At 50.3% G+C, this 26,482-nt stretch overlaps 1 protein-coding gene across 1 annotated transcript in view; it reads left to right on the top strand.

The window, feature by feature from the left end:
* Positions 1-26,482, top strand: part of LOC115136608 (roundabout homolog 2-like) — a 427,723-nt gene that overhangs the window by 11,645 nt on the left and 389,596 nt on the right. Inside the window, exon 2 of the mRNA XM_065024288.1 lies at positions 18,424-18,750. Coding sequence (XP_064880360.1) covers positions 18,424-18,750 — 327 coding nt within the window. The remainder of the gene's footprint in view (positions 1-18,423; positions 18,751-26,482) is intronic.

The following is a 26,482-nucleotide window of genomic DNA, read 5'->3' on the forward strand; positions in this document are numbered from 1 at the left end:
CAGATTGCTGTGTGTGTTTAGTACAGGTCAGGTGAAGGCAGATTGCTGTGTGTGTTTAGTACAGGTCAGGTGAAGGTAGCTTGCTGTGTGTTTAGTACAGGTCAGGTGAAGGCAGATTGCTGTGTGTGTTTAGTACAGGTCAGGTGAAGGCAGATTGCTGTGTGTGTTTAGTACAGGTCAGGTGAAGGCAGATTGCTGTGTGTGTTTAGTACAGGTCAGGTGAAGGCAGATTGCTGTGTGTGTTTAGTACAGGTCAGGTGAAGGCAGATTGCTGTGTGTGTTTAGTACAGGTCAGGTGAAGGCAGATTGCCTTGTGTGTTTAGTACAGGTCAGGTGAAGGCAGCTTGCTGTGTGTTTAGTACAGGTCAGGTGAAGGCAGCTTGCTGTGTGTGTTTAGTACAGGTCAGGTGAAGGCTGATTGCTGTGTGTGTTTAGTACAGGTCAGGTGAAGGCAGATTGCTGTGTGTGTTTAGTACAGGTCAGGTGAAGGCAGATTGCTGTGTGTTTAGTACAGGTCAGGTGAAGATAGCTTGCTGTGTGTTTAGTACAGGTCAGGTGAAGGCAGATTGCTGTGTGTGTTTAGTACAGGTCAGGTGAAGGCAGATTGCTGTGTGTTTAGTACAGGTCAGGTGAAGGCAGCTTGCTGTGTGTGTTTAGTACAGGTCAGGTGAAGGCTGATTGCTGTGTGTGTTTAGTACAGGTCAGGTGAAGGCAGATTGCTGTGTGTGTTTAGTACAGGTCAGGTGAAGGCTGTGTGTTTAGATTGCTGTGTGTGTTTAGTACAGGTCAGGTGAAGGCATTGCTGTGTGTGCAGGTGTGTGTTTAGTTTAGTACAGGTCAGGTGAAGGCAGATTGCTGTGTGTTTAGTACAGGTCAGGTGAAGGTAGCTTGCTGTGTGTTTAGTACAGGTCAGGTGAAGGTAGCTTGCTGTGTGTTTAGTACAGGTCAGGTGAAGGCAGATTGCTGTGTGTTTAGTACAGGTCAGGTGAAGGCTGATTGCTGTGTGTTTAGTACAGGTCAGGTGAAGGCAGATTGCTGTGTGTGTTTAGTACAGGTCAGGTGAAGGCAGATTGCTGTGTGTGTTTAGTACAGGTCAGGTGAAGGCAGATTGCTGTGTGTGTTTAGTACAGGTCAGGTGAAGGCAGATTGCTGTGTGTGTTTAGTACAGGTCAGGTGAAGGCAGATTGCTGTGTGTGTTTAGTACAGGTCAGGTGAAGGCAGATTGCTGTGTGTGTTTAGTACAGGTCAGGTGAAGGCAGATTGCTGTGTGTTTAGTACAGGTCAGGTGAAGGCTGTGTGTGTTTAGTACAGGTCAGGTGAAGGCAGCTGTGTGTGTTTAGTACAGGTCAGGTGAAGGCAGATTGCTGTGTGTTTAGTACAGGTCAGGTGAAGGCTGTGTGTGTTTAGATTGCTGTGTGTGTTTAGTACAGGTCAGGTGAAGGCAGATTGCTGTGTGTGTTTAGTACAGGTCAGGTCATTGCTGTGTGTTTGTAAGGTCAGGTGAAGGATTGCTGTGTGTGTTTAGTACAGGTCAGGTGAAGGCAGATTGCTGTGTGTGTTTAGTACAGGTCAGGTGAAGGCAGATTGCTGTGTGTGTTTAGTACAGGTCAGGTGAAGGCAGATTGCTGTGTGTTTAGTACAGGTCAGGTGAAGGTAGCTTGCTGTGTGTTTAGTACAGGTCAGGTGAAGGCAGATTGCTGTGTGTGTTTAGTACAGGTCAGGTGAAGGCAGATTGCTGTGTGTGTTTAGTACAGGTCAGGTGAAGGCAGATTGCTGTGTGTGTTTAGTACAGGTCAGGTGAAGGCAGATTGCTGTGTGTGTTTAGTACAGGTCAGGTGAAGGCAGATTGCTGTGTGTGTTTAGTACCTCCTCTCCTTCCCTCCCTTGCTGTGTGTTTAGTACAGGTCAGGTGAAGGCAGATTGCTGTGTGTGTTTAGTCCTCCAGGTCAGGTGAAGGCAGATTGCTGTGTGTTTAGTACAGGTCAGGTGAAGGCAGATTGCTGTTTGTGTTTAGTACAGGTTTGTCAAGCCTGTGTTTAGTACAGGTCAGGTGAAGGCAGATTGCTGTGTGTGTTTAGTACAGGTCAGGTGAAGGCAGATTCTGTGTGTTTGTGTGTCCCTTCAGTACAGGTCAGGTGAAGGCAGATTGCTGTGTGTGTTTAGTACAGGTCAGGTGAAGGCAGATTGCTGTGTGTGTTTAGTACAGGTCAGGTGAAGGCAGATTGCTGTGTGTGTTTAGTACAGGTCAGGTGAAGGCAGATTGCTGTGTGTGTTTTAGTTTGAAGGCAGAGACATGAACATACAGGTCAGGTGAAGGCAGATTGCTGTGTGTGTTTAGTACAGGTCAGGTGAAGGCAGATTGCTGTGTGTGTTTAGTACAGGTCAGGTGAAGGCAGATTGCTGTGTGTGTTTAGTACAGGTCAGGTGAAGGCAGATTGCTGTGTGTGTTTAGCCTCACAGGTCAGGCAGTGTCCCCGCCAGAACCCTGACAGCCCCACAGAGAACAGGCCACCTCCAATTATCCACTCATCTCTCAACACTGTGTATCACAGCCACCTGACCTCTGCCTCTCCCCTCCTCCCTCTCCTCCTTTCCTCCTCTCCTTCCCTCCCTTCTCCCCTCTCACCTCCTCCTCCCTACCCTCTCCCCTCATCCCCTCGCCCCTCCTCCATCCCCTCCTCCCCTCACCCCTCCTCCATCCCCTCCTCCCCTCTCACCTCCTCCTCCCCCCTCTTTCTCCTCTACCCCTCCTCCCTCATTTCTGAAGCAATGAACACCTTATTTATTTCTCCCTATTCGATTTGTCAAGCCCTGCTCTGCTCAGCTCAGCAATGCAATACAGGTAGAAAGAATAAAGAGATTTCAATGCTTGAGGGAGATTCAATCGGTGTCATTGCTCTCCCTTCAGTATGTAGGGGCTGTTTAGAGAAGAACAGTAAGGAATTGGCTAAACAATATTCAGTCCACCTGCTACTGCACACACACACACACACACACACACACACACACACACACACACACACACACACACACACACACACACACACACACACACACATATACACACGAGCACATCAACATATACATTACACACACACACATACACAGAAAAATCACAAATTCACAGCTTATAGTCACACGTCTGCAGATGTATTTTCTAAATTTCAGACATGAACATTCAGAGCAAAGTGAACCCAGACAGGACATGTTCTGAATGTCAGTTTCAGAAGGAGGAACCTATAATGCAACACAACAGCATTGGAGTGTATGAAGTGTGTAACGTTACTGGTGAATCTATGGCCGTGAAGAGCAGAGGCACGCAGTCAAATGACCAGGCACAGGGCCACTCTGAAGACTTTGCATGAGGAGAAGGAGGGACCAGCACTGGGAGGAGGGTACATGCTTGAGTGGGCCTCACATTGGAAATCATTTCATCTGCATCACACAGTTCAGTGTCCCCGCCAGAACCCTGACAGCCCCACAGAGAACAAGGCCAGATTCCTCACACTAATTAGCCAGAACAGGGACGGAGAGAATGAGAGAGGGTGATAGAGAGAGGGAGGGAGAGAACCACCCTCATCAATACACTTCCAGTCAGCCACCCTCTTTTCTTCTTCCCACTCTCTCATGTATTCCCTCGTTTCAAGTCAGCACTCTCAGCTCTGCTTTGACAGGCCGTCTCCTGGAGGAAGAGACAGCAACACACTATTGATGGGAACTGAGGAAGAGACAGCAACACACTGTTGATGGGAACTGAGGAAGAGACAGCAACACACTGTTGATGGTAACTGAGGAAGAGACAGCAACACACTGTTGATGGGAACTGATGAAGAGACAGCAACACACTGTTGATGGTAACTGAGGAAGAGACAGCAACACACTGTTGATGGGAACTGAGGAAGAGACAGCAACACACTGTTGATGGTAACTGAGGAAGAGACAGCAACACACTGTTGATGGTAACTGAGGAAGAGACAGCAACACACTGTTGATGGTAACTGAGGAAGAGACAGCAACACACTGTTGATGGTAACTGAGGAAGAGACAGCAGCACACTGTTGATGGTAACTGAGGAAGAGACAGCAACACACTGTTGATGGTAACTGAGGAAGAGACAGCAACACACTGTTGATGGTAACTGAGGAAGAGACAGCAACACACTGTTGATGGGAACTGAGGAAGAGACAGCAACACACTGTTGATGGGAACTGAGGAAGAGACAGCAACACACTGTTGATGGTAACTGAGGAAGAGACAGCAACACACTTTTGATGGTAACTGAGGAAGAGACAGCAACACACTGTTGATGGTAACTGAGGAAGAGACAGCAACACACTGTTGATGGTAACTGAGGAAGAGACAGCAACACACTGTTGATGGTAACTGAGGAAGAGACAGCAACACACTGTTGATGGGAACTGAGGAAGAGACAGCAACACACTGTTGATGGTAACTGAGGAAGAGACAGCAACACACTGTTGATGGGAACTGAGGAAGAGACAGCAACACACTGTTGATGGGAACTGAGGAAGAGACAGCAACACACTGTTGATGGGAACTGAGGAAGAGACAGCAACACACTGTTGATGGGAACTGAGGAAGAGACAGCAACACACTGTTGATGGGAACTGAGGAAGAGACAGCAACACACTGTTGATGGGAACTGAGGAAGAGACAGCAACACACTGTTGATGGTAACTGAGGAAGAGACAGCAACACACTGTTGATGGTAACTGAGGAAGAGACAGCAACACACTGTTGAAAGGGGTAACTGAGGAAGAGACAGCAACACACTGTTGATGGGAACTGAGGAAGAGACAGCAACACACTGTTGATGGTAACTGAGGAAGAGACAGCAACACACTGTTGATGGTAACTGAGGAAGAGACAGCAACACACTGTTGATGGTAACTGAGGAAGAGACAGCAACACACTGTTGATGGGAACTGAGGAAGAGACAGCAACACACTGCTGATGGGAACTGAGGAAGAGACTGTGGAACAGGAAAGAAGGGAAAGAGAGATGGATGATTTTGGAGAGCGAGGCAGAGAGAGGGAAAGGGGAAGAGAGAGAGAGCGAGGCAGAGAGAGGGAAAGGGGAAGAGAAAGAGGCAGAGCGAGGAAAGGGGAAGAGAGAGAGAGGGAAAGGGGAAGAGAGAGAGAGGCATCAAGAGGCAGAGAGAGGGAAAGGGGAAGAGAGAGAGAGAGGCAGAGAGCAGAGAGAGGGAAAGGAGGCAGAGAGAGGGAAAGGGGAAGAGAGAGAGGAGAGAGAGGGAAGAGGGGGGAAGAGAGAGAGAGAGAGAGAGAGAGGCAGAGAGAGGGAAAGGGGAAGAGAGAGAGAGAGAGAGAGCGAGGCAGAGAGAGGGAAAGGGGAAGAGAGAGAGAGAGAGAGCGAGGCAGAGAGAGGGAAAGGGGAAGAAGAGAGAGAGCGAGGCAGAGAGAGGGAAAGGGGAAGAGACAGAGAGAGCGAGGCAGAGAGAGGGAAAGGGGAAGAGAGAGAGAGCGAGCGAGGCAGAGAGAAGGAAAGGGGAAGAGAGAGAGAGCGAGGCAGAGAGAGGGAAAGGGGAAGAGAGAGAGAGAGCGAGGCAGAGAGAGGGAAAGGGGAAGAGAGAGAGAGAGCGAGGCAGAGAGAGGGAAAGGGGAAGAGAGAGAGAGAGCGAGGCAGAGAGAGGGAACAGCAGAGAGGGGAAGAGAGAGAGAGAGAGGCAGAGAGAGGGAAAGGGGAAGAGAGAGAGAGAGCGAGGCAGAGAGAGGGAAAGGGGAAGAGAGAGAGAGAGAGAGCGAGGCAGAGAGAGGGAAAGGGGAAGAGAGAGAGCGAGGCAGAGAGAGGGAAAGGGGAAGAGAGAGAGAGAGCGAGGCAGAGAGAGGGAAAGGGGAAGAGAGAGAGAGAGCGAGGCAGAGAGAGGGAAAGGGGAAGAGAGAGAGAGCGAGGCAGAGAGAGGGAAAGGGGAAGAGAGAGAGAGAGCGAGGCAGAGAGAGGGAAAGGGGAAGAGAGAGAGAGAGCGAGGCAGAGAGAGGGAAAGGGGAAGAGAGAGAGAGCGAGGCAGAGAGAGGGAAAGGGGAAGAGAGAGAGAGAGCGAGGCAGAGAGAGGGAAAGGGGGGAGAGAGAGAGAGAGAGAGGGAGGCAGAGAGAGGGAAGGGAAAGGGGAAGAGAGAGAGAGCGAGGCAGAGAGAGGGAAAGGGGAAGAGAGAGAGAGCGAGGCAGAGAGAGGGAAAGGGGAAGAGAGAGAGAGAGCGAGGCAGAGAGAGGGAAAGGGGAAGAGAGAGAGAGAGCGAGGCAGAGAGAGGGAAAGGGGAAGAGAGAGAGAGAGCGAGGCAGAGAGAGGGAAAGGGAAGAGAGAGAGAGAGCGAGGCAGAGAGAGGGAAAGGGGAAGAGAGATGGAGAGCGAGGCGGAGAGAGGGAAGGGGGAAGAGAGAGAGAGAGAGAGCGAGGCAGAGAGAGGGAAAGGGGAAGAGAGAGAGAGAGAGCGAGGCAGAGAGAGGGAAAGGGGAAGAGAGAGAGAGAGCGAGGCAGAGAGAGGGAAAGGGGAAGAGAGAGAGAGAGAGCGAGGCAGAGAGAGGGAAAGGGGAAGAGAGAGAGAGAGAGCGAGGCAGAGAGAGGGAAAGGGGAAGAGAGAGAGAGAGAGCGAGGCAGAGAGAGGGAAAGGGGAAGAGAGAGAGAGAGCGAGGCAGATAGAGGGAAAGGGGGAGAGAGAGAGAGAGCGAGGCAGAGAGAGGGAAAGGGGAAGAGGGAGAGAGAGAGCGAGGCAGAGAGAGGGAAAGGGGGAGAGAGAGACAGAGCGAGGCAGAGAGAGGGAAAGGGGAAGAGAGAGAGAGGGCGAGGCAGAGAGAGGGAAAGGGGAAGAGAGAGAGAGAGCGAGGCAGAGAGAGGGAAAGGGGAAGAGAGAGAGAGAGAGCGAGGCAGAGAGAGGGAAAGGGGAAGAGAGAGATAGAGAGCGAGGCAGAGAGAGGGAAAGGGGAAGAGAGAGAGAGCGAGGCAGAGAGAGGGAAAGGGGAAGAGAGAGAGAGAGCGAGGCAGAGAGAGGGAAAGGGGAAGAGAGAGAGAGAGAGCGAGGCAGAGAGAGGGAAAGGGGAAGAGAGAGAGAGAGAGCGAGGCAGAGAGAGGGAAAGGGGAAGAGAGAGAGAGAGAGCGAGGCAGAGAGAGGGAAAGGGGAAGAGAGAGAGAGAGCGAGGCAGAGAGAGGGAAAGGGGAAGAGAGAGAGAGAGCGAGGCAGAGAGAGGGAAAGGGGAAGAGAGAGAGAGAGCGAGGCAGAGAGAGGGAAAGGGGAAGAGAGAGAGAGAGCGAGGCAGAGAGAGGGAAAGGGGAAGAGAGAGAGAGAGCGAGGCAGAGAGCGGGAAATGGGGAGAGAGAGAGTGCGAGGAGTAACTACATGAAATGCAGGGTATGTGAATCAGCCTTGCCTATTGCTGTAGAATCTGATATTCTCTTTCCCACACGCATCTATGTATATACTCTAACTGCAGGGGAGGAGAAGGACAAATACACAGATACAAAGTCAATAAGACACTGCTGCTCAAAATACTAAGTCAGAGTGCAGTGCAGTCTGATCATTGTTACAGGCAGAGAGAGCATGTCTACTGCGGTGGAAGGTTTGGGGCAGCTCCTGGAATTACCCTGACAGTCTAGTGTGTGCTTCAGTGTACAGATCCTAACAATAACGGGCTCAGGCAGAGTGCAGAGCACGAGTGGAACAGGGCCCAGCGTGTGTCTCTTGAACAGGGCCCAGCGTGTGTCTCTTGAACAGGGCCCAGCGTGTGTCTCTTGAACAGGGCCCAGCTTGGGTCTCTGGCTGCCTTCCTCTCTTCCTGCCAGCCTACTTTTCTTCCTGCCTGCCTACTTCTCTTCCTGCCTGCCTACCTCTCTTCCTGCCTGCCTACCTCTCTTCCTGCCTGCCTACCTCTACCTCTCTTCCTGCCATGTTACTATTCTTCCTGCCTGCCTACCTCACTTTGTGCCTGCCTACCTCTCTTCCTGCCTGCCTACCTCTCTTCCTGCCTGCCTACCTCTCTTCCTGCCAGCCTACCTCTCTTCCTGCCTGCCTACCTCTCTTCCTGCCTGCCTACCTCTCTTCTTGCCTGCCTACCTCTCTTCCTGCCTGCCTACCTCTCTTCCTGCCTTCCTAACTCTCTTCCTGCCTTCCTAACTCTCTTCCTGCCTGCCTACCTCTCTTCCTGCCTGCCTACCTCTCTTCCTGCCTTCCTACCTCTCTTCCTGCCTGCCTCCCTCTCTTCCTGCCTGCCTACCTCACTTTCTGCCTGCCTACCTCTCTTCCTGCCTGCCTCCCTCTCTTCCTGCCTGCCTACCTCTCTTCCTGCCTTCCTAACTCTCTTCCTGCCTGCCTACCTCTCTTCCTGCCTGCCTACCTCTCTTCCTGCCTTCCTACCTCTCTTCCTGCCTGCCTCCCTCTCTTCCTGCCTGCCTACCTCGCTTTCTGCCTGCCTACCTCTCTTCCTGCCTGCCTCCCTCTCTTCCTGCCTGCCTACCTCTCTTCCTGCCTTCCTAACTCTCTTCCTGCCTGCCTACCTCTCTTCCTGCCTGCCTACCTCTCTTCCTGCCTACCTCTCTTCCTGCCTTCCTAACTCTCTTCCTGCCTGCCTACCTCTCTTCTTGCCTTCCTAACTCTCTTCCTGCCTGCCTACCTCTCTTCCTGCCTGCCTACCTCTCTTCCTGCCTTCCTAACTCTCTTCCTGCCTGCCTACCTCTCTTCTTGCCTTCCTACCTCTCTTCATGCCTGCCTACCTCTCTTCCTGCCTGCCTACCTCTCTTCCTGCCTTCCTAACTCTCTTCCTGCCTGCCTACCTCTCTTCCTGCCTGCCTACCTATCTTCCTGCCTTCCTAACTCTCTTCCTGCCTTCCTAACTCTCTTCCTGCCTGCCTACCTCTCTTCCTGCCTGCCTACCTCTCTTCCTGCCTGCCTACCTCTCTTCCTGCCTGCCTACCTCTCTTCCTGCCTTCCTAACTCTCTTCCTGCCTGCCTACCTCTCTTCCTGACTGCCTAACTCTCTTCCTGCCTGCCTACCTCTCTTCCTGACTGCCTACCTCTCTTCCTGCCTTCCTAACTCTCTTCCTGCCTTCCTAACTCTCTTCCTGCCTGCCTACCTCTCTTCCTGACTGCCTACCACTCTTCCTGCCTGCCTGCCTCCCTACCTTCGCTGAAGTGGATGGCGATGGAATCTGCTTTGCACCTGTGAGCTCACTGGCAGCGAGTCAGCTCTCTTTCTCTCTTTTTCTCTCTCTTCCTCTCCCTCTTCATGTCTCTCTGTTTATACTGCTGCAGTGAAAGGATGTGGTCGCATTCCTGTCTGCAGGGGTTTGTTCATTAGAATCTGTGGGATAGGCCAGATTCCAGAGGAGATAACAGGTTGCTGTGTTCTTTGAGATGAGCTGCTGTGTTATGTATGGATGTCTCCTAGAGATGAGCTGTGTCAGGTAGAGCCAGGACGATACCAGTATCACGATACTCGTTAGTATCGTGGCAAGGAAACAAACTACAAAGCGGATTTAACTTTTTAGGAAAAAAGCCCTAATGCTGGGAACAAACATCATTATGTTCTCATCCAGAGTCACATTTAATATCTTCCAAGCTATAGCACGCAATATTTTACATACAGCAGGTTTTTAAAGGACCAAAGAGATTGGTCTGCTTTATGTTTTCGTTTTTACCATGGAAAAAAATATTACGATACAGGTATTGTCAAAGCCCTAGTGTCTGGGAGACTGTGTTAGGGCCAGTGTGGTGTGACGCCGTTGACAGCTCCCCTTAAGAAGATGAATCTGGGTAGCGGAGGGGGCTGGGGGGGCCATGTGCAGGGTGACTCGGCAGGTCAGCACAGAGACGTGAGGCAGCCAGTAACATCATCCCATCGCCACCTCTAGTTTCCCCCCACCGCCCGCTCACATCCCCCTCTGATGACATGACAGATATGGCCCTGTCACCCTACACACCAGGGACAGGACACTGGCGGGACAGAGAGGGAATAATAATGAATGAGGTACAGGGAGAGTAGGGAGAGATGGACAGAGTAGACAACCAAGATTAGACAATCAATGTTTAATAAATACGATTTTTTTTACTGTAAATAATGTTATATTCATTCGCATTCAGCTAACATCTCATGTAGAATGGATGCCTCATTCTAAATGTGTCACACATCTTCAGTCCTAACCCCATAGCTGATGTAGTCTCGGCCAGGGTTACTAGTTGGTGGTTTATGGAGCTTCAGTGACTGGAACACTGGAACTCTTGGGTCCGAGGTTGCCCTTGGATACCTGTGATCTGCACGCTCTCCTGTCTGTTGGCAGAATAACTGATGTCTCTTTGGGGAGCCCTTCCTACCTGCCCTGGAGGAGACTAGTGTGGCTATTGATTTGGTTGGTGGGCTGGGGATTTCTCCTGGGAGCTAATAAAAATAATTACAACAAGATGATCAAAGACCCAACCTTCTGGTCTACATATGAATAAATATGTGCTGAAGATGATATAAAGAGACCTGCTTCTTGTGTGGTCACTGTGTGGGGTAGATATGCTGCTGATGTAACCTGCTGAGGGGAGAACGGCTCGTAATAATGGCTGGAATGGAGTCAATGGAATGGCATCAAACACCTGGAAACCATGTGTTTGACGTGTTGGATAGCATTTCATTAACCGTTCCAGCCATTATTACATATGAGCCCGTCCTCCCTAATTAAGGTGGCAGCAGCCCCCTGTGGCTGATATAGCCTGCTCTTTCCTCGGCAGTGAGAGAGAAGGAGATAGAGAGATGCGCTCACGCACACATGTAGTTAACCTCTACAGGATCGATTAACAAGAACATTTCCCAGGACATAGACATATCTGATATTGGCAGAAAGCTTAAATTCTTGTTAATCTAATTGCACTGTCCAATTTAAAGTAGCTATTACAGTGAAATAATACAATGCTATTGTTTGAGGAGAGTGCACAGTTTTGAACTTGAAAAGTTATTAAAAAAACAATTAGGCAAGTTTGGGCAGTCTTGATACAAAATATTTAACAGAAATACAATGGTTCTTTGGATCAGTCTAAAACTTTGCACATACACTGCTGTCATCTAGTGAACAAAATCTAAAATGTGCCTGGGCTGGAATAATACATTATGGCCTTTCTCTTGCATTTCAAAGATGATGGTACAGAAAAAATACAAAAAAGGTAGTTTTTTTCTTTGTATTATATATTCTCCTACATTACTTTTACATTTCCACAAACTTCAAAGTGTGTCCTTTCAAATCATATCAAGAATATGCATGTCCTTGCTTCAGATCCTGAGCTACAGGCAGTTAGGTTTGGGTATGTCATTTTAGGCGAAAATGGAAAAAAATGGTCTGATCCTTAAGAGGTTTTAAACAGATGTTTATAGTCAGGCTTTGGCCAAACCGCGATAACATTCTGGCTCCAAAAGGAAGATGTAAAAACTCCTCATAACAAATGGAGATGTGTTTGAGGTTTTTATGTGTCAATGTGTTTTCTGGGATTTGTTTTAATGATTCGGTTTATGACTTCTTGGCAGTCAATTTATGTTTTGCTAACACATCTATGGTGAAGAAAGGCCCTGCTAGATCTGAGCCACAGGATTAAGACAAAGATAGCAGATGCATTTAGACCACTGCAACAACGTCTGAGAAATGTTTCCAATCTGGGTCAAACCCCTGCAGTTAAAAGACAGAAGAGGAGTCAGAGGGTGCAGTCATCCCTCATATCCTCCCCTCTTTCTCTCTCTCCTCTGTGCTTGTCTGTTTGCTGCCTGGTCTGTGCTTTAGTTGAGGAGTGGATGACCGGCTGCTCCACCCAGCGCACCACGGCGCACTGCTGGTGTAAAGGAATGGTGGTGTTATTGCAGAGCAGGGGAAAGACAGGTATTTGATTGGAACATGTGCCCTGAGACCCTGTGAAGTGCACACGCCTCAGCTCAGAGAGCACTTGATTGCACAGCACCAATGATCACATTAAGAGGGCAACAGAAAGCCCATTTACCGTAAAAGGAGTGAGAAGGGGGAACCAATAGGAAGCAGCAAATTGACTTTCTCTCCTGTGAGTCGGGAGGCTGGTGAGCTGTATGGCCTGGTGGCTGATGGGAAGATGCATTAGCCTTTCACTTTGATCCTCTCTGTCTCTGGATCTAGCTGGGGCTGGGGGCATTGCACAGGGAGGAGGGGAGCAAGGGGACTGTGGTGCTGGGAGACACCACTCTGTGTGTGTGTGTGTGTGTGTGTGTGTGTGTGTGTGTGTGTGTGTGTGTGTGTGTGTGTGTGTGTGTGTGTGTGTGTGTGTGTGTGCGGGTGTTCATTGCGGTTACTCAGCTGTTTCATATGGCTTCATTTCACAGGTGTTAAATCTTTTGCAATTTTCCCATTCATCCGTTTCATTTACATGTACACGGATGGATTCATTGCGGTATTTTCAGTTTTACTACTGTATGAATATATATTGGACAGGAAGGTCAGTCTGACCAGTCACATTTGCCACTCTCTCCTTCCATCTACACAGCTCTGGTTTGCCTGGCAGGGAAAGGACAATAGTGGATGCATCTGCTTGGTAAATGTCCACAGGATACAGGATAGCAGACTTAAGGTTTAACTGATTAGAAGGTACTAGATTGGAAAATAAATTAGATTAAAATAAATCAGACTGATATAAATGTAATGGAGTCTCCACAGTTTTGGCGTGGCGCCTGGACGTTGGTTTGGGTGTAGAGCTACTGTGGGCCCAGTGGATTGTGGGGGAAGCAGATGCTCCAATGAGATAGGAATTAATGTGTTGTTGGCACTCCATCTGGGGGAGAGAGGGTCTCCAAGTCCTTATCTCAACCCATCATTTATATATGTCATCATGTAAATCAGTACCTCATTCATTAACTCACTTAGCACCACAATACTAACATGAACCCGTACACTTCAACACCTTCAGAGACACTGGCTGCAAGGCTAGACTGAGTTGGTGTTTACCTTCCCTAACACTGCTAATGGAGGTGGGGAACGCCAGGGACAGAGAAACAGGGGAGAGTAGTTTCATTACTGAATAGAAAAAGCTAAATGGCTGGCCACATGGATTTACTCGTTTCACAACCAACAGCAGATGTATAGGGGAGCAGCTACACAAAGCCATGGAGATTAGATCAATGGAAGATGGACACCATGAGCCGATTGAGCTTCCCCACCCCCTCCCTTACAAGCCCCTGTCTGTGGCCCCACTTAGGCCCTGGACACCAGGCCTGATCGCTAATCAATGACAGTGAAATGGAGGGAATTAGCCCAAATTAGGTGAGAGAGGAACAGCCAATGGCCCTGTTCTGGGGTCAGTGCACCACTGTCTGATCTGCCTGACCCATGCTAAGAGGAACACACACTCAGGTTTTTGAAGTGTTTTGTTGCTGACTGTTTAGGTTTCTCCCCTAGTGTGTCCTTTTAACAGGGGACCAGGCTGGGGTACAGTGTGCCCTTTTAACAGGGGACCAGGCTGGGGTACAGTGTCCTTTTAACAGGGGACCAGGCTGGGGTACAGTGTGTCCTTTTAACAGGGGACCAGGCTGGGGTACAGTGTGTCCTTTTAACAGGGGACCAGGCTGGGGTACAGTGTGTCCTTTTAACAGGGGACCAGGCTGGGGTACAGTGTGCCCTTTTAACAGGGGACCAGGCTGGGGTACAGTGTGCCCTTTTAACAGGGGACCACCAGGTCCTTTTAACAGGGGACCAGGCTGGGGTACAGTGTGGGGGACCAGGCTGTCCTTTTAACAGGGGACCAGGCTGGGGTACAGTGTGTCCTTTTCTAACAGGGGGGGTACAGTGTGTCCTTTTAACAGGGGACCAGGTACAGTGTGGGAGGCTGGGGTACAGTGTGTCCTTTTAACAGGGGACCAGGCTGGGGTACAGTGTGTCCTTTTAACAGGGGACCAGGCTGGGGTACAGTGTGCCCTTTTAACAGGGGACCAGGCTGGGGTACAGTGTGTCCTTTTAACAGGGGACCAGGCTGGGGTACAGTGTGCCCTTTTAACAGGGGACCAGGCTGGGGTACAGTGTGCCCTTTTAACAGAGGACCAGGCTGGGATACAGTGTGTCCTTTTAACAGGGGACCAGGCTGTACAGGGCCCTTTTAACAGGGGACCAGTGTGTCCTTTTTAACAGGGGACCAGGCTGGGGTACAGTGTGCCCTTTTAACAGGGGACCAACAGGGGACCAGGCTACAGGGGTCCTTTTAACAGGGGACCAGTACAGTGTGTCCTTTTAACAGGGGACCAGGCTGGGTACAGTGTGTCCTTTTAACAGGGGACAGTGTGTCCTTTTAACAGGGGACCAGGCTGGGGTACAGTGTGTCCTTTTAACAGGGGACCAGGCTGGGGTACAGTCCTTTTAACAGGGGACCAGGCCAGTGTCCTTTTAACAGGGGACCAGGATACAGTGTGCCCTTTTAACAGGGGACCAGGCTGGGATACAGTGTGCCCTTTTAACAGGGGACCAGGCTGGGGTACAGTGTGTCCTTTTAACAGGGGACCAGGCTGGGGTACAGTGTGTCCTTTTAACAGGGGACCAGGCTAACAGTGGGGACCAGGCTGGGGTACAGTGTGTCCTTTTAACAGGGGACCAGGCCAGTGGCTAACAGGGGACCAGGGGGTACAGTGTGTCCTTTTAACAGGGGACCAGGTCCTTTTAACAGGGGACCAGGCTGGGGTACAGTGTGTCCTTTTAACAGGGGACCAGGCTGGGGTACAGTGTGTCCTTTTAACAGGGGACCAGGCTGGGGTACAGTGTGTCCTTTTAACAGGGGACCAGGCTGGGGTACAGTGTGTCCTTTTAACAGGGGAACAGGCTGGGATACAGTGTGTCCCCTCCCCAGGGTATACAGGTACGAGGTGGGCCACCCAGCTGAACAAAGAACTACACATCTACTATGCTGCTGTGACTACTGTATTTCTGAGTCCCATACTGCAGTTAGCCATGACAAAGGTAGGCAGGCAGGGAAGCACGAAGGGCTGTGTGGACAGTACACTGCTCCTCTATACAGTAACTCACCCACACACACCTTCACTACTGCCCCAGGGAAGGGCACAGCCTTGTACAAACACACACCTGGCACTGCAGTCTTAATGCCTATCGCCATCCTTTCTCCTGCTCCAAGACTATTAAGCAGTGTATTAGGTTGCATTTTTCGTTGACTGGGAGGTGGCTCACAACAATACATACTTTCTTTATTGATCAACAGTTTATTTATTGATCAACAATTTTTGTTTGTGGGCATTAGATGACATTCAGAGGAAATTACTAAGTAAGTAGCTGGCAGAGTAAAGCCCTGGTAGGGGCTTTATAGTGGTAGCTCCACTATAAAGACCTTGGCTGGCCCCGTGGTAGCTCCACTATAAAGACCCTGGCTGGCCCAGTGGTAGCTCCACTATAAAGACCAAGGCTGGCCCCGTGGTAGCTCCACTATAAAGACCCTGGCTGGCCCAGTTGTAGCTCCACTATAAAGACCCTGGCTGGCCCAGTGGTAGCTCCACAATAAAGACCCTGGTTGGCCCAGTGGTAGCTCCACCATTAAGACTCTGGCTGGCCCCGTGGTAGCTCCACTATAAAGACCCTGGCTGGCCCAGTGGTAGCTCCACTATAAAGACCTTGGCTGGCCCCGTGGTAGCTCCACTATAAAGACCCTGGCTGGCCCATTGGTAGCTCCACTATAAAGACCTTGGCTGGCCCTGTGGTAGCTCCACTATAAAGACCCTGGCTGGCCCAGTGGTAGCTCCACTATAAAGACCTTGGCTGGCCCAGTGGTAGCTCCACTATAAAGACCCTGGCTGGCCCAGTGGTAGCTCCACTATAAAGACCCTGGCTGGCCCAGTGGTAGCTCCACTATAAAGACCTTGGCTGGCCCCGTGGTAGCTCCACTATAAAGACCCTGGCTGGCCCAGTGGTAGCTCCACTATAAAGACCTTGGCTGGCCCCGTGGTAGCTCCACTATAAAGACCCTGGCTGGCCCAGTGGTAGCTCCACTATAAAGACCTTGGCTGGCCCCGTGGTAGCTCCACTATAAAGACCCTGGCTGGCCCAGTGGTAGCTCCACTATAAAGACCCTGGCTGGCCCAGTGGTAGCTCCACAATAAAGACCCTGGCTGGCCCAGTGGTAGCTCCACCATTAAGACGCTGGCTGGCACAGTGGTAGCTCCACTATAAAGACCCTGGCTGGCCCAGTGGTAGCTCCACTATAAAGACCTTGGCTGGCCCCGTGGTAGCTCTACTATAAAGACCCTGGCTGGCCCAGTGGTAGCTCCACTATAAAGAACTTGGCTGGCCCTGTGGTAGCTCCACTATAAAGACCCTGGCTGGCCCAGTGGTAGCTCCACTATAAAGACCTTGGCTGGCCCCGTGGTAGCTCCACTATAAAGACCCTGGCTGGCCCAGTGGTAGCTCCACAATAAAGACCCTGGCTGGCCCAGTGGTAGCTCCACCATTAAGACTCTGCTGGCCCAGTGGTAGCTCCACTATAGAGACCCTGGCTGGCCCAGTGGTAGCTCCACTATAAAGACCTTGGCTGGCCCCGTGGTAGCTCCACTATAAAGACCCTGGCTGGCCCAGTGGTAGCTCCACTATAAAGACCTTGGCTGGCCCTGTGGTAGCTCCACTATAAAGACCCTGGCTGGCCCAGTGGTAGCTCCACTATAAAGACCTTGGCTGGCCCAGTGGTAGCTCCACTATAAAGACCCTGGCTGGCCCAGTGGTAGCTCCACTATAAAGACGCTGGCTGGCCCAGTGGTAGCTCCACTATAAAGACCTTGGCTGGCCCAGTGGTAGCTCCACTATAAAGACCTTGGCTGGCCCCGTGGTAGCTCCACTATAAAGACCTTGGCTGGCCCCGTGGTAGCTCCACTATAAAGACATTGGCTGGCCCCGTGGTAGCTCCACTATAAAGACCCTGGCTGGCCCAGTGGTAGCTCCACTATAAAGACCTTGGCTGGCCCAGTGGTAGCTCCACTATAAAGACCTTGGCTGGCCCCGTGGTAGCTACACTATAAAGACCTTGGCTGGCCCCGTGGTAGCTCCACTATAAAGACCTTGGCTGGCCCAGTGGTAGCTCCACTATAAAGACCTTGGCTGGCCCAGTGGTAGCTCCACTATAAAGACCCTGGCTGGCCCAGTTGTAGCTCCACTATAAAGACCTTGGCTGGCCCCGTGGTAGCTCCACTATAAAGACCTTGGCTGGCCCTGTGGTAGCTCCACTATAAAGACCTTGGCTGGCCCCGTGGTAGCTCCACTATAAAGACCTTGGCTGGCCCCGTGGTAGCTCCACTTAAAAGGAACAGTCCATGTTCTGAATAACAAAGGATTACCATTTTACCAGATCCAGCACTGGCCCCAGACCCAACCTTCTGAACAGTCATGTTACACAGAGACAGACCTCCGACAGTGGGGGGGCTGATATTATTTTGTTTGTGGCTGTGTCCACAATGCCCCCTCTTCTCTCCCCTTTGAGTGAAATGTGTGTGTGTGTGTGTGTGTGTGTTTGTGTGTGCACGCATGCATGTGTGTGTGTAGCTGGATTTCAGATGTATGCTGTCTCCACGCCTCTATACTCTGTTTCCCCTTGGGTCCAATTACCCAGGAGGCCTTAAATGTATGGTAGAGAGGAGCAGATGGCTGGTGTTTGACTGGGGTGAACTGGTGGTTGAACTGGGGGGAACTGGTGGTTGGACTGGGGTGAAATGGTGGTTGTACTGGGGTGAACTGGTGGTTGGAGTGGGGTGAACTGGTGGTTGGACTGGGGTGAACTGGTGGTTGGACTGGTGGTTGGACTAGGGTGAACGGGTGGTTGGACTGGTGGATGGACTGGTGGTTGGACTGGTGGTTGGACTGGTGGATGGACTGGTGGTTGGACTGGTGGATGGAGTGGTGGTTGGACTGGGGTGAACTGGTGGTTGGACTGGTGGTTGGACTAGGGTGAACTGGTGGTTGGAATGGTGGATGGACTGGTGGTTGGACGGTGGTTGGACTAGGGTGAACTGGTGGTTGGACTAGGGTGAACTGGTGGTTGGACTGGTGGATGTACTGGTGGTTGGACTGGTGGTTGGACTGGTGGTTGGATTGGTGGATGGACTGGTGGTTGGACTGGTGGATGGAGTGGTGGTTGGACTGGTGGATTGACTGGTGGTTGGACTGGTGGTTGAAGCCCTGTCCTACTATCACCTGATGAGGTGGAAAGACGACAGAACAAGCAAGCAGAAGAACCTATGGCTATACTAGTTGAATGGATACTAATAGGACCACCTTCAATAGTCTCTTCCTGCCTATAAGTGATGTTTTTATGAGAGATTTGAGAATGCTAGAATTAAGAAATCTAATTTGAGGAAAACACTGAGATGTTAAAAGCATCCACTGTTCATGTTGTGCTGTTCGTCGTCTCCTCTTATTCTCCTCTTCTCTTCCCAGGATCCCGTCTGCGCCAGGAGGACTCCCCACCCCGGATCGTAGAGCACCCCTCTGACCTGATCGTGTCCAAGGGGGAGCCCGCCACCCTCAACTGCAAGGCGGAGGGGCGGCCCAGCCCCACGGTGGAGTGGTACAAGGACGGGGAGCGGGTGGAAACGGACAAAGACGACCCGCGGTCTCACCGCATGCTCCTTCCCAGCGGCTCCCTCTTTTTCCTACGCATCGTCCATGGACGACGCTCCAAACCGGATGAGGGCGCCTACGTCTGCGTCGCCCGCAACTACCTGGGAGAAGCTGTCAGCCGCAATGCATCCCTGGAAGTAGCATGTAAGTCAACAATTACAGACATTACATGTTCATATTTTGCTCAGTCGTCCTCTTAGGTTCTTTATGTTGCTCTCCATGTTTATATGGGTTGAATGAATTTCCATACCAAACTTACTGATGAAAAAGGCAGACTCAACGGGTTGTTTGTCCTTTGCTCTCCAGAAGGAATTACGTTTAAAGCCTCAAGACAGGCCAAGACATTAAACATATTTTTGTTGGACATTGTGGTTTTCTTCCAACATCTAATAATTCCATTATTTAAAATACAATTTGAGTCTTCGTGAACTACAGGTAATTTCACTGTGTTTGTTCTGAAAGGGAATTCAATCAGAGAACTTTTAATAGACAATATAAACTGGGTGGTTCGAGCCCTGAATTCTAATTGCAATATAGATTCCATCATCTGTGGATCTGTTAGGGCGGTATGCAAATTGGAGTGGGTCTAGGGTTTCTGGGACAATGGTGTTGATGTGAATCATGACCAGCCTTTCAAGGCACTTCATGGCTACAGACGTGAGTGCTACGGGTCGGTAGTCATTTAGACAGTTTACCTTAGTGTTCTTGAGCACAGGGGACTATGGTGGTCTGCTTGAAACATGTTGGTATTACAGACTCGGACAGGGAGAGGTTGAAAATGATAGTGCATGCTCGCAGTTGGTCAGCCAATGCTCATAGTGCACATCCTGGTAATCTGTCTGGCCCTGTGGTCTTGTGAATGTTGACCTGTTTAAAGGTCAGACTCACATCGGCTGCGGAGAGCGTGATCACAGCATGAGATATTACAGTTTTGAATGTCCCTTTGGTAGTTTAATCTTCCGTGTAGGTCATTGATTTTATTTTCCAAAGATTGCACGTTTGCTAGCAGAATGGAAGGAAGTGTTTTTTTTGTTGATTGCCTTCTCAGAAGGCAGCCTGGCCTATGGCCCCTTTTTCTCTGCCTTCTCTTCACTGGGATTTGGGCCTGTTCCCGGGAAGCAGTATATCATTCATGTCGGGCTCGTTGGACTCGTTAAAGGGAAAAAAGGGAAAAAAGGATTCTGCCAGTTCGTGGTGAGTAATCGCAGTTCTGATGTCCAGAAGTTATTTTTGGTCATAAGAGATGGTAGCAGCAACATTATGTACAAAATAAGTTACAAAATCAGTTACAAACAACACAAAAAAACGAACAAAAAACACATTTGGTTAGGAGCACGTAAAACATCAGCCTTGCTCTCCGGCGGGCCAGGCCAAGGGCTGTATCCTAGCATTCCGCATTGCATCGTGCATAAGAACAGCCCTTAACTGTGGTATATTGGCCGTACACCACAACCCCTCAGGCCTTATTGCTTAAGAATAGACTCCCTAATCACATAACATGCTAGTGTTTATTGTGTCTTGCTTTAGAAGTCATGCTGTTTCTGAGTGACTGAAAGAGCGGGTGAGGTCCTCTATGTCATAGCCTACATTAAACCCAAACTAAGAGCGGGTGAGGTCCTCTATGTCATAGCCTACATTAAACCCAAACTAAGAGCGGGTGAGGTCCTCTATGTCATAGCCTACATTAAACCCAAACTAAGAGCGGGTGAGGTCCTCTATGTCATAGCCTACATTAAACCCAAACTAAGAGCTGGAGAGGTCCTCTATGTCATAGCCTACATTAAACCCAAACTAAGAGCGGGTGAGGTATACTTTCAATAGAACATTTGATCTGTGCTTTCATTGTTTTTTTGGCATGTAATTCTGAAGAGATGATTACACAGCATTGTGTTGTATTTTGAGTGAGTAGACATAATTGTGTAGATAGACGTTCAAGCCCAGGGGAGGGATCATGGTGTTTGAGGTTAGTGAGGGATCCTGGCAGCCATTTGAGTTGGACTTGTCCAACTGTCATACTACTGGGAGCTGGATGATGTCAGGGCAGAGCTATTGCAGAGGGATAGTGGGTTGGAGGGTGGAGCAACAGTCACAGATGAACGCTCCCGATTGACATTTGATACGGGCTTCCAGGGCTGTGCTGTGCACTGCTGTGCTGGGAGACACTGAAATGCAGGCTGCACCTGACCCAAAGATCAGCTTACCTTTAAAGAGTCTCACAAAGGCCCCAGCGGCCACAAAAACTCTGGTGACTCTGGGGAAGGTTACAGGACCGACAGTTCCTTCAGTTAACCCTGTGGAATATGTCTGTGTTTGTTCTGCACCCTGCCTTTACAAACCGAGACCTAGCCTGTGTTTTAGTAACACATTTGTTTAATTTATTTTGGACCCTTCTTCCACTTGTTGTACATAGGGCAGGAAAGAGTGAGTTGGGCTGCCAGGTTTCAGGTCATTAGTAGTGAAACAGTATTGGACTGGGGCCGTAGGGGGATTGGCTGGACTGTCCGGCAGCTTAAGTGAGAGGAGCCTTTCATGAAGTCTGCTCCCCCAGCTGATCAATACACAGCACTTTTTATGCATTGTTATGAAAATAGAGGCCATCCATCTTGGAAAGGGGAAATGATGATACATCATGGAAATGGATAGTTAAATCAGTGTGGACTGTTCCAATTGTGTGTGGTTTCATTCTGGGGTGAGTTATGATGGGTTTTGTGGGTGTAAGGAATATAGACTGTGGGAACTCAGGGCTGCACATTTCTCATTGTTTCTGGGGTGATAACGTTGCCTAGTGGTGATAGCTGTAGTGATAACGTTGCCTAGTGGTGATAGCTGTAGTGATAATGTTGACTAGTGGTGATAGCTGTAGTGATAATGTTGACTGGTGGTGATAGCTGTAGTGATAACGTTGCCTAGTGGTGATAGCTGTAGTGATAATGTTGACTAGTGGTGATAGCTGTAGTGATAATGTTGACTGGTGGTGATAGCTGTAGTGATAATGTTGCCTAGTGGTGATAGCTGTAGTGATAACGTTGCCTAGTGGTGATAGCTGTAGTGATAACGTTGCCTAGTGGTGATAGCTGTAGTGATAATGTTGCCCAGTGGTGATAGCTGTAGTGATAATGTTGCCTAGTGGTGATAGCTGTAGTGATAACGTTGCCTAGTGGTGATAGCTGTAGTGATAACGTTGCCTAGTGGTGATAGCTGTAGTGATAATGTTGCCTAGTGGTGATAGCTGTAGTGATAACGTTGCCTAGTGGTGATAGCTGTAGTGATAACGTTGCCTAGTGGTGATAGCTGTAGTGATAACGTTGCCTAGTGGTGATAGCTGTAGTGATAACGTTGCCTAGTGGTGATAGCTGTAGTGATAATGTTGCCTAGTGGTGATAGCTGTAGTGATAACGTTGCCTAGTGGTGATAGCTGTAGTGATAACGTTGCCTAGTGGTGATAGCTGTAGTGATAACGTTGCCTAGTGGTGATAGCTGTAGTGATAACGTTGCCTAGTGGTGATAGCTGTAGTGATAATGTTGACTGGTGGTGATAGCTGTAGTGATAACGTTGCCTAGTGGTGATAGCTGTAGTGATAACGTTGCCTAGTGGTGATAGCTGTAGTGATAACGTTGCCTAGTGGTGATAGCTGTAGTGATAACGTTGCCTAGTGGTGATAGCTGTAGTGATAACGTTGCCTAGTGGTGATAGCTGTAGTGATAACGTTGCCTATTGGTGATAGCTGTAGTGATAACGTTGCCTAGTGGTGATAGCTGTAGTGATAACGTTGCCTAGTAGTGATAGCTGTAGTGATAATGTTGACTGGTGGTGATAGCTGTAGTGATAATGTTGACTGGTGGTGATAGCTGTAGTGATAACGTTGCCTAGTGGTGATAGCTGTAGTGATAACGTTGCCTCGTGGTGATAGCTGTAGTGATAATGTTGACTGGTGGTGATAGCTGTAGTGATAATGTTGACTGGTGGTGATAGCTGTAGTGATAATGTTGCCTAGTGGTGATAGCTGTAGTGATAACGTTGCCTAGTGGTGATAGCTGTAGTGATAACGTTGCCTAGTGGTGATAGCTGTAGTGATAATGTTGACTAGTGGTGATAGCTGTAGTGATAATGTTGACTGGTGGTGATAGCTGTAGTGATAACGTTGCCTAGTGGTGATAGCTGTAGTGATAACGTTGCCTAGTGGTGATAGCTGTAGTGATAATGTTGACTGGTGGTGATAGCTGTAGTGATAATGTTGACTAGTGTTGATAGCTGTAGTGATAACGTTGCCTAGTGGTGATAGCTGTAGTGATAACGCTGCCTAGTGGTGATAGCTGTAGTGATAACGTTGCCTAGTGGTGATAGCTGTAGTGATAACGTTGCCTAGTGGTGATAGCTGTAGTGATAATGTTGACTGGTGGTGATAGCTGTAGTGATAATGTTGACTGGTGGTGATAGCTGTAGTGATAATGTTGACTAGTGTTTATAGCTGTAGGGATGGGAGGGGGTGTTAGGGAACTGGACTGCGTGAATCGCGGGGATGGGGTGGGGGTTGGTTGCCGGGGCCAACCGGCCGCCTCTGATCCTGTCCCCTCCCATCCCATGGGCCCCTCCCGTGGCCCCTCCCTTCCCAGAAGCCCCCAGGTGCTAACAGTGTGACAGCAGCTTGATCTATCGATCGCTGTAAGAGGCCTCTCCCAGCCAAAATGAAAATTCATGAAAAATGTATGAAGTCTCCAGATTATCCTTTTTTCCCTCTTGCTGTTTCGACTCTCCCACTCTCTCTCTCTTTCTCTCCCTGACTCTCTCTCTCTCCCAGGCTTGGGTGGTCAAGGAGGGTTTAAATTAGGTTTTGAATGCTTTAGTGGCTCAGAGGTGAGGGGTCAGGGGTTATAAGTTCAGCAGAAGACAGGATAAGGAAAGGCCAGAGAGAGGAAAGAATAGGAACACTGATATGATGGAGTCCAGGCTTTCTCCATTCTCTGGGTGCTAACTAGAGCCAGGTCTTATAGGAGGAGCAGGGGGCTGAGAGGTGGTTTGGGGTCTACTAAATCCAACTGCAGGGGCTTACAGCAGTGATCAGCACCTTCCATCCCTACTGGGCTTCTAACCTTTCTGTCAATCGCATTAGCACTCATTTTAAGTCACATTTTAATCTGAATCCTTGTAAAATCAGTGGTTTATTTGTGATATCCTCCATGTCCACCTCTGCCTTCGATCAACCTCTGCCCTCCTCTTACCCCGTATTGAGCCCACCTCTGCCCCTCCCTCCTCTCGCCCACCTCTACCTCCCTCTCTCATGAGTGGTTGAGCAGGACCCCGGTGAGATACTTGAATTGCAGCTCTGAAACAAATTGAAGTCCGTGTCTGCTGGGTCGAGGAGCACGGCTGAGCTCTGGACACCACACTGGGCTCCACTCACTCAACACCACCACTCAACACCACCACCACTCTCAACTGCTGCAGAAGAGGGAAGAGGGAAGAGGGGAGGAGGGGAGGAGGGGAGGAGGCTTCTAAAAAGGAGTCCCTGGCTGCATTATTAATATGAGCCAGATTGGCCAGACCAGTACCAGTACAGTGACTGAGCCTACAGGGTATCTTAGTGCTCTGCTTTTGATAATCTAATGCTGCCTGACAAGCTTCCACAGACTGACCCCAGGCCTGCTCCTCTGCATGCATCTCACCACTGCAGATAAGAGAGGGATGCCTTCCCAGTCCCACTTTTCTCTCTATTCAACATTAACTGGGTCAATGAGCTGGTTCATAAATCATAGTGAACCTCATGTAAGAGCAGTGCTAGCCCCATTCACTTCGCTGATTACATTTGCGCTGGAAATCCATGTGTATTATGTAAGTGTGACAAGATGCAGCTGGGCCAATAGGATGCCCAGGAAAATGTTAATTATCTCTTCAGGTGGAGAGATGCTCGTGTGCAGCAGTGCTCCAGATACACATATGTACTTTTAATTGAGTGTCGGATATGACTAAATCATTCTGATGTGTGTGTAAGTGTGTATGTTTAGTCTAAGTGCGTGTGGTTGGAGGTGTTTATGGTCCGGAGGGAGAGAGGGGAAGAGACGTAGGGAGGGAGGGGAAGAGACGTGGGGAGAGAGGGGAAGAGACGTAGGGAGAGAGGGGAAGAGACGTAGGGAGGGAGGGGAAGAGACGAGGGAGGGAGGGGAAGAGACGTAGGGAGGGAGGGGAAGAGACGTAGGGAGAGAGGGGAAGAGACGTAGGGAGGGAGGGGAAGAGACGTAGGGAGAGAGGGGAAGAGATGTAGGGAGGGAGGGGAAGAGACGTAGGGAGGGAGGGGAAGAGACGTAGGGAGGGAGGGGAAGAGACGTAGGGAGGGAGGGGAAGAGACGTAGGGAGGGAGGGGAAGAGACGAGGGAGGGAGGGAGAGAGGGGAAGAGACGAGGGAGAGAGGGAGGGAGGGGGGAAGAGACGTAGGGAGGGGAAGGAGGGGAAGAGACGTAGGGAAAGAGGGAAAGAGGGGAAGAGACGTAGGGAGGAGGGGGAAAGAGGGGAAGAGACGTAGGGAAAGAGGGGAAGAGACGTAGGGAGAGAGGGGAAGAGACGTAGGGAGGAGGGGAAGAGACGAGGGAGAGAGGGGAAGGAGGGAGGGGAAGGGAGGGGAAGAGACGTAGGGAGAGAGGGGAAGAGACGTGGGGAGAGAGGAGAAGAGACGTAGGGGGAGGGGAAGAGGGGGAAGAGACGTGGGGAGGGGGAGGGGAAGAGACGGGGGGGGAGAAGAGATGGGGGGGAGAGGGAGGAGAAGAGACGAGGGGGGGAGAGAGGGGAAGAGACGTAGGGGAGGGAGGGGAAGAGACGGAGGGAGGGGAGAGAGGGGAAGAGACGTAGGGAGGGAGGGAAGAGACGAGGGAGAGAGGGGAAGAGATGTAGGGAGGGAGGGGAAGAGACATAGGGAGAGAGGGGAAGAGATGTAGGGAGGGAGGGGAAGAGATGTAGGGAGGGAGGGGAAGAGACGTAGGGAGAGAGGGGAAGAGACGTAGGGGAGGGAGGGGAAGAGACATAGGGAGAGAGGGGAAGAGACGTGGGGAGAGAGGAGAAGAGACGTAGGGAGAGAGGGGAAGAGACGGGAGGGAGGGGAGAGAGGGGAAGAGACGAGGGGGAGGGAGGGAAAGAGACGTAGGGAGAGAGGGGAAGAGACGTAGGGAGGGAGGGAAAGAGACGTAGGGAGAGAGGGGAAGAGACGTAGGGAGGGAGGGGAAGAGACGTAGGGAGAGAGGGGAAGAGATGTAGGGAGGGAGGGGAAGAGATGTAGGGAGGGAGGGGAAGAGACGTAGGGCGGGAGGGAAAGAGACGTAGGGAGAGGGGAAGAGACGTAGGGAGAGAGGGGAAGAGACGTAGGGAGAGAGGGAAAGAGACGTAGGGAGGGAGGGGAAGAGACTTAGGGAGAGAGAAAGAGGACAATGGGATGCTTAAGGAGAGGCACCGACCAACCTTTAAAAATGCAAATGAAACAGGCACCAAACAGATGGCTTGGGTTTGTTCTAGATGATGCAGGTACCAAACAGATGTCTGGGGTTTGTTCTAGATACAGTTCAGAATGGGGTGACTTTTAAAAAGGTCCATCTCTCTCTCTCTCTCTCTCTCTCTCTCTCTCTCTCTCTCTCTCTCTCTCTCACTCTCTCTCTCTTTCTCCCTCCCCCTCTCTCTCTCTGTCTCTCTCAATTACATGTAATATCTCTCACTCTCTCCCTCGCTGTCTCTCTCAATTCAATTCAATTTAATATCTCCCCCTCTCCCCCTCTCTCTCTGTCTCTCTGTCCCTCTATCGCTCTGTCTCTCCCTATCGCTCTGTCTCTCTCTCTCGCTCCCCCTCTCTACTTCTCCCTCTCTCTCCCCTCTCTACTTCTACCTCTCTCTGCTCCT

Source organism: Oncorhynchus nerka, linkage group LG11 (genome assembly GCF_034236695.1).
Source record: "Oncorhynchus nerka isolate Pitt River linkage group LG11, Oner_Uvic_2.0, whole genome shotgun sequence".
Lineage (NCBI taxonomy): Eukaryota > Metazoa > Chordata > Actinopteri > Salmoniformes > Salmonidae > Oncorhynchus > Oncorhynchus nerka.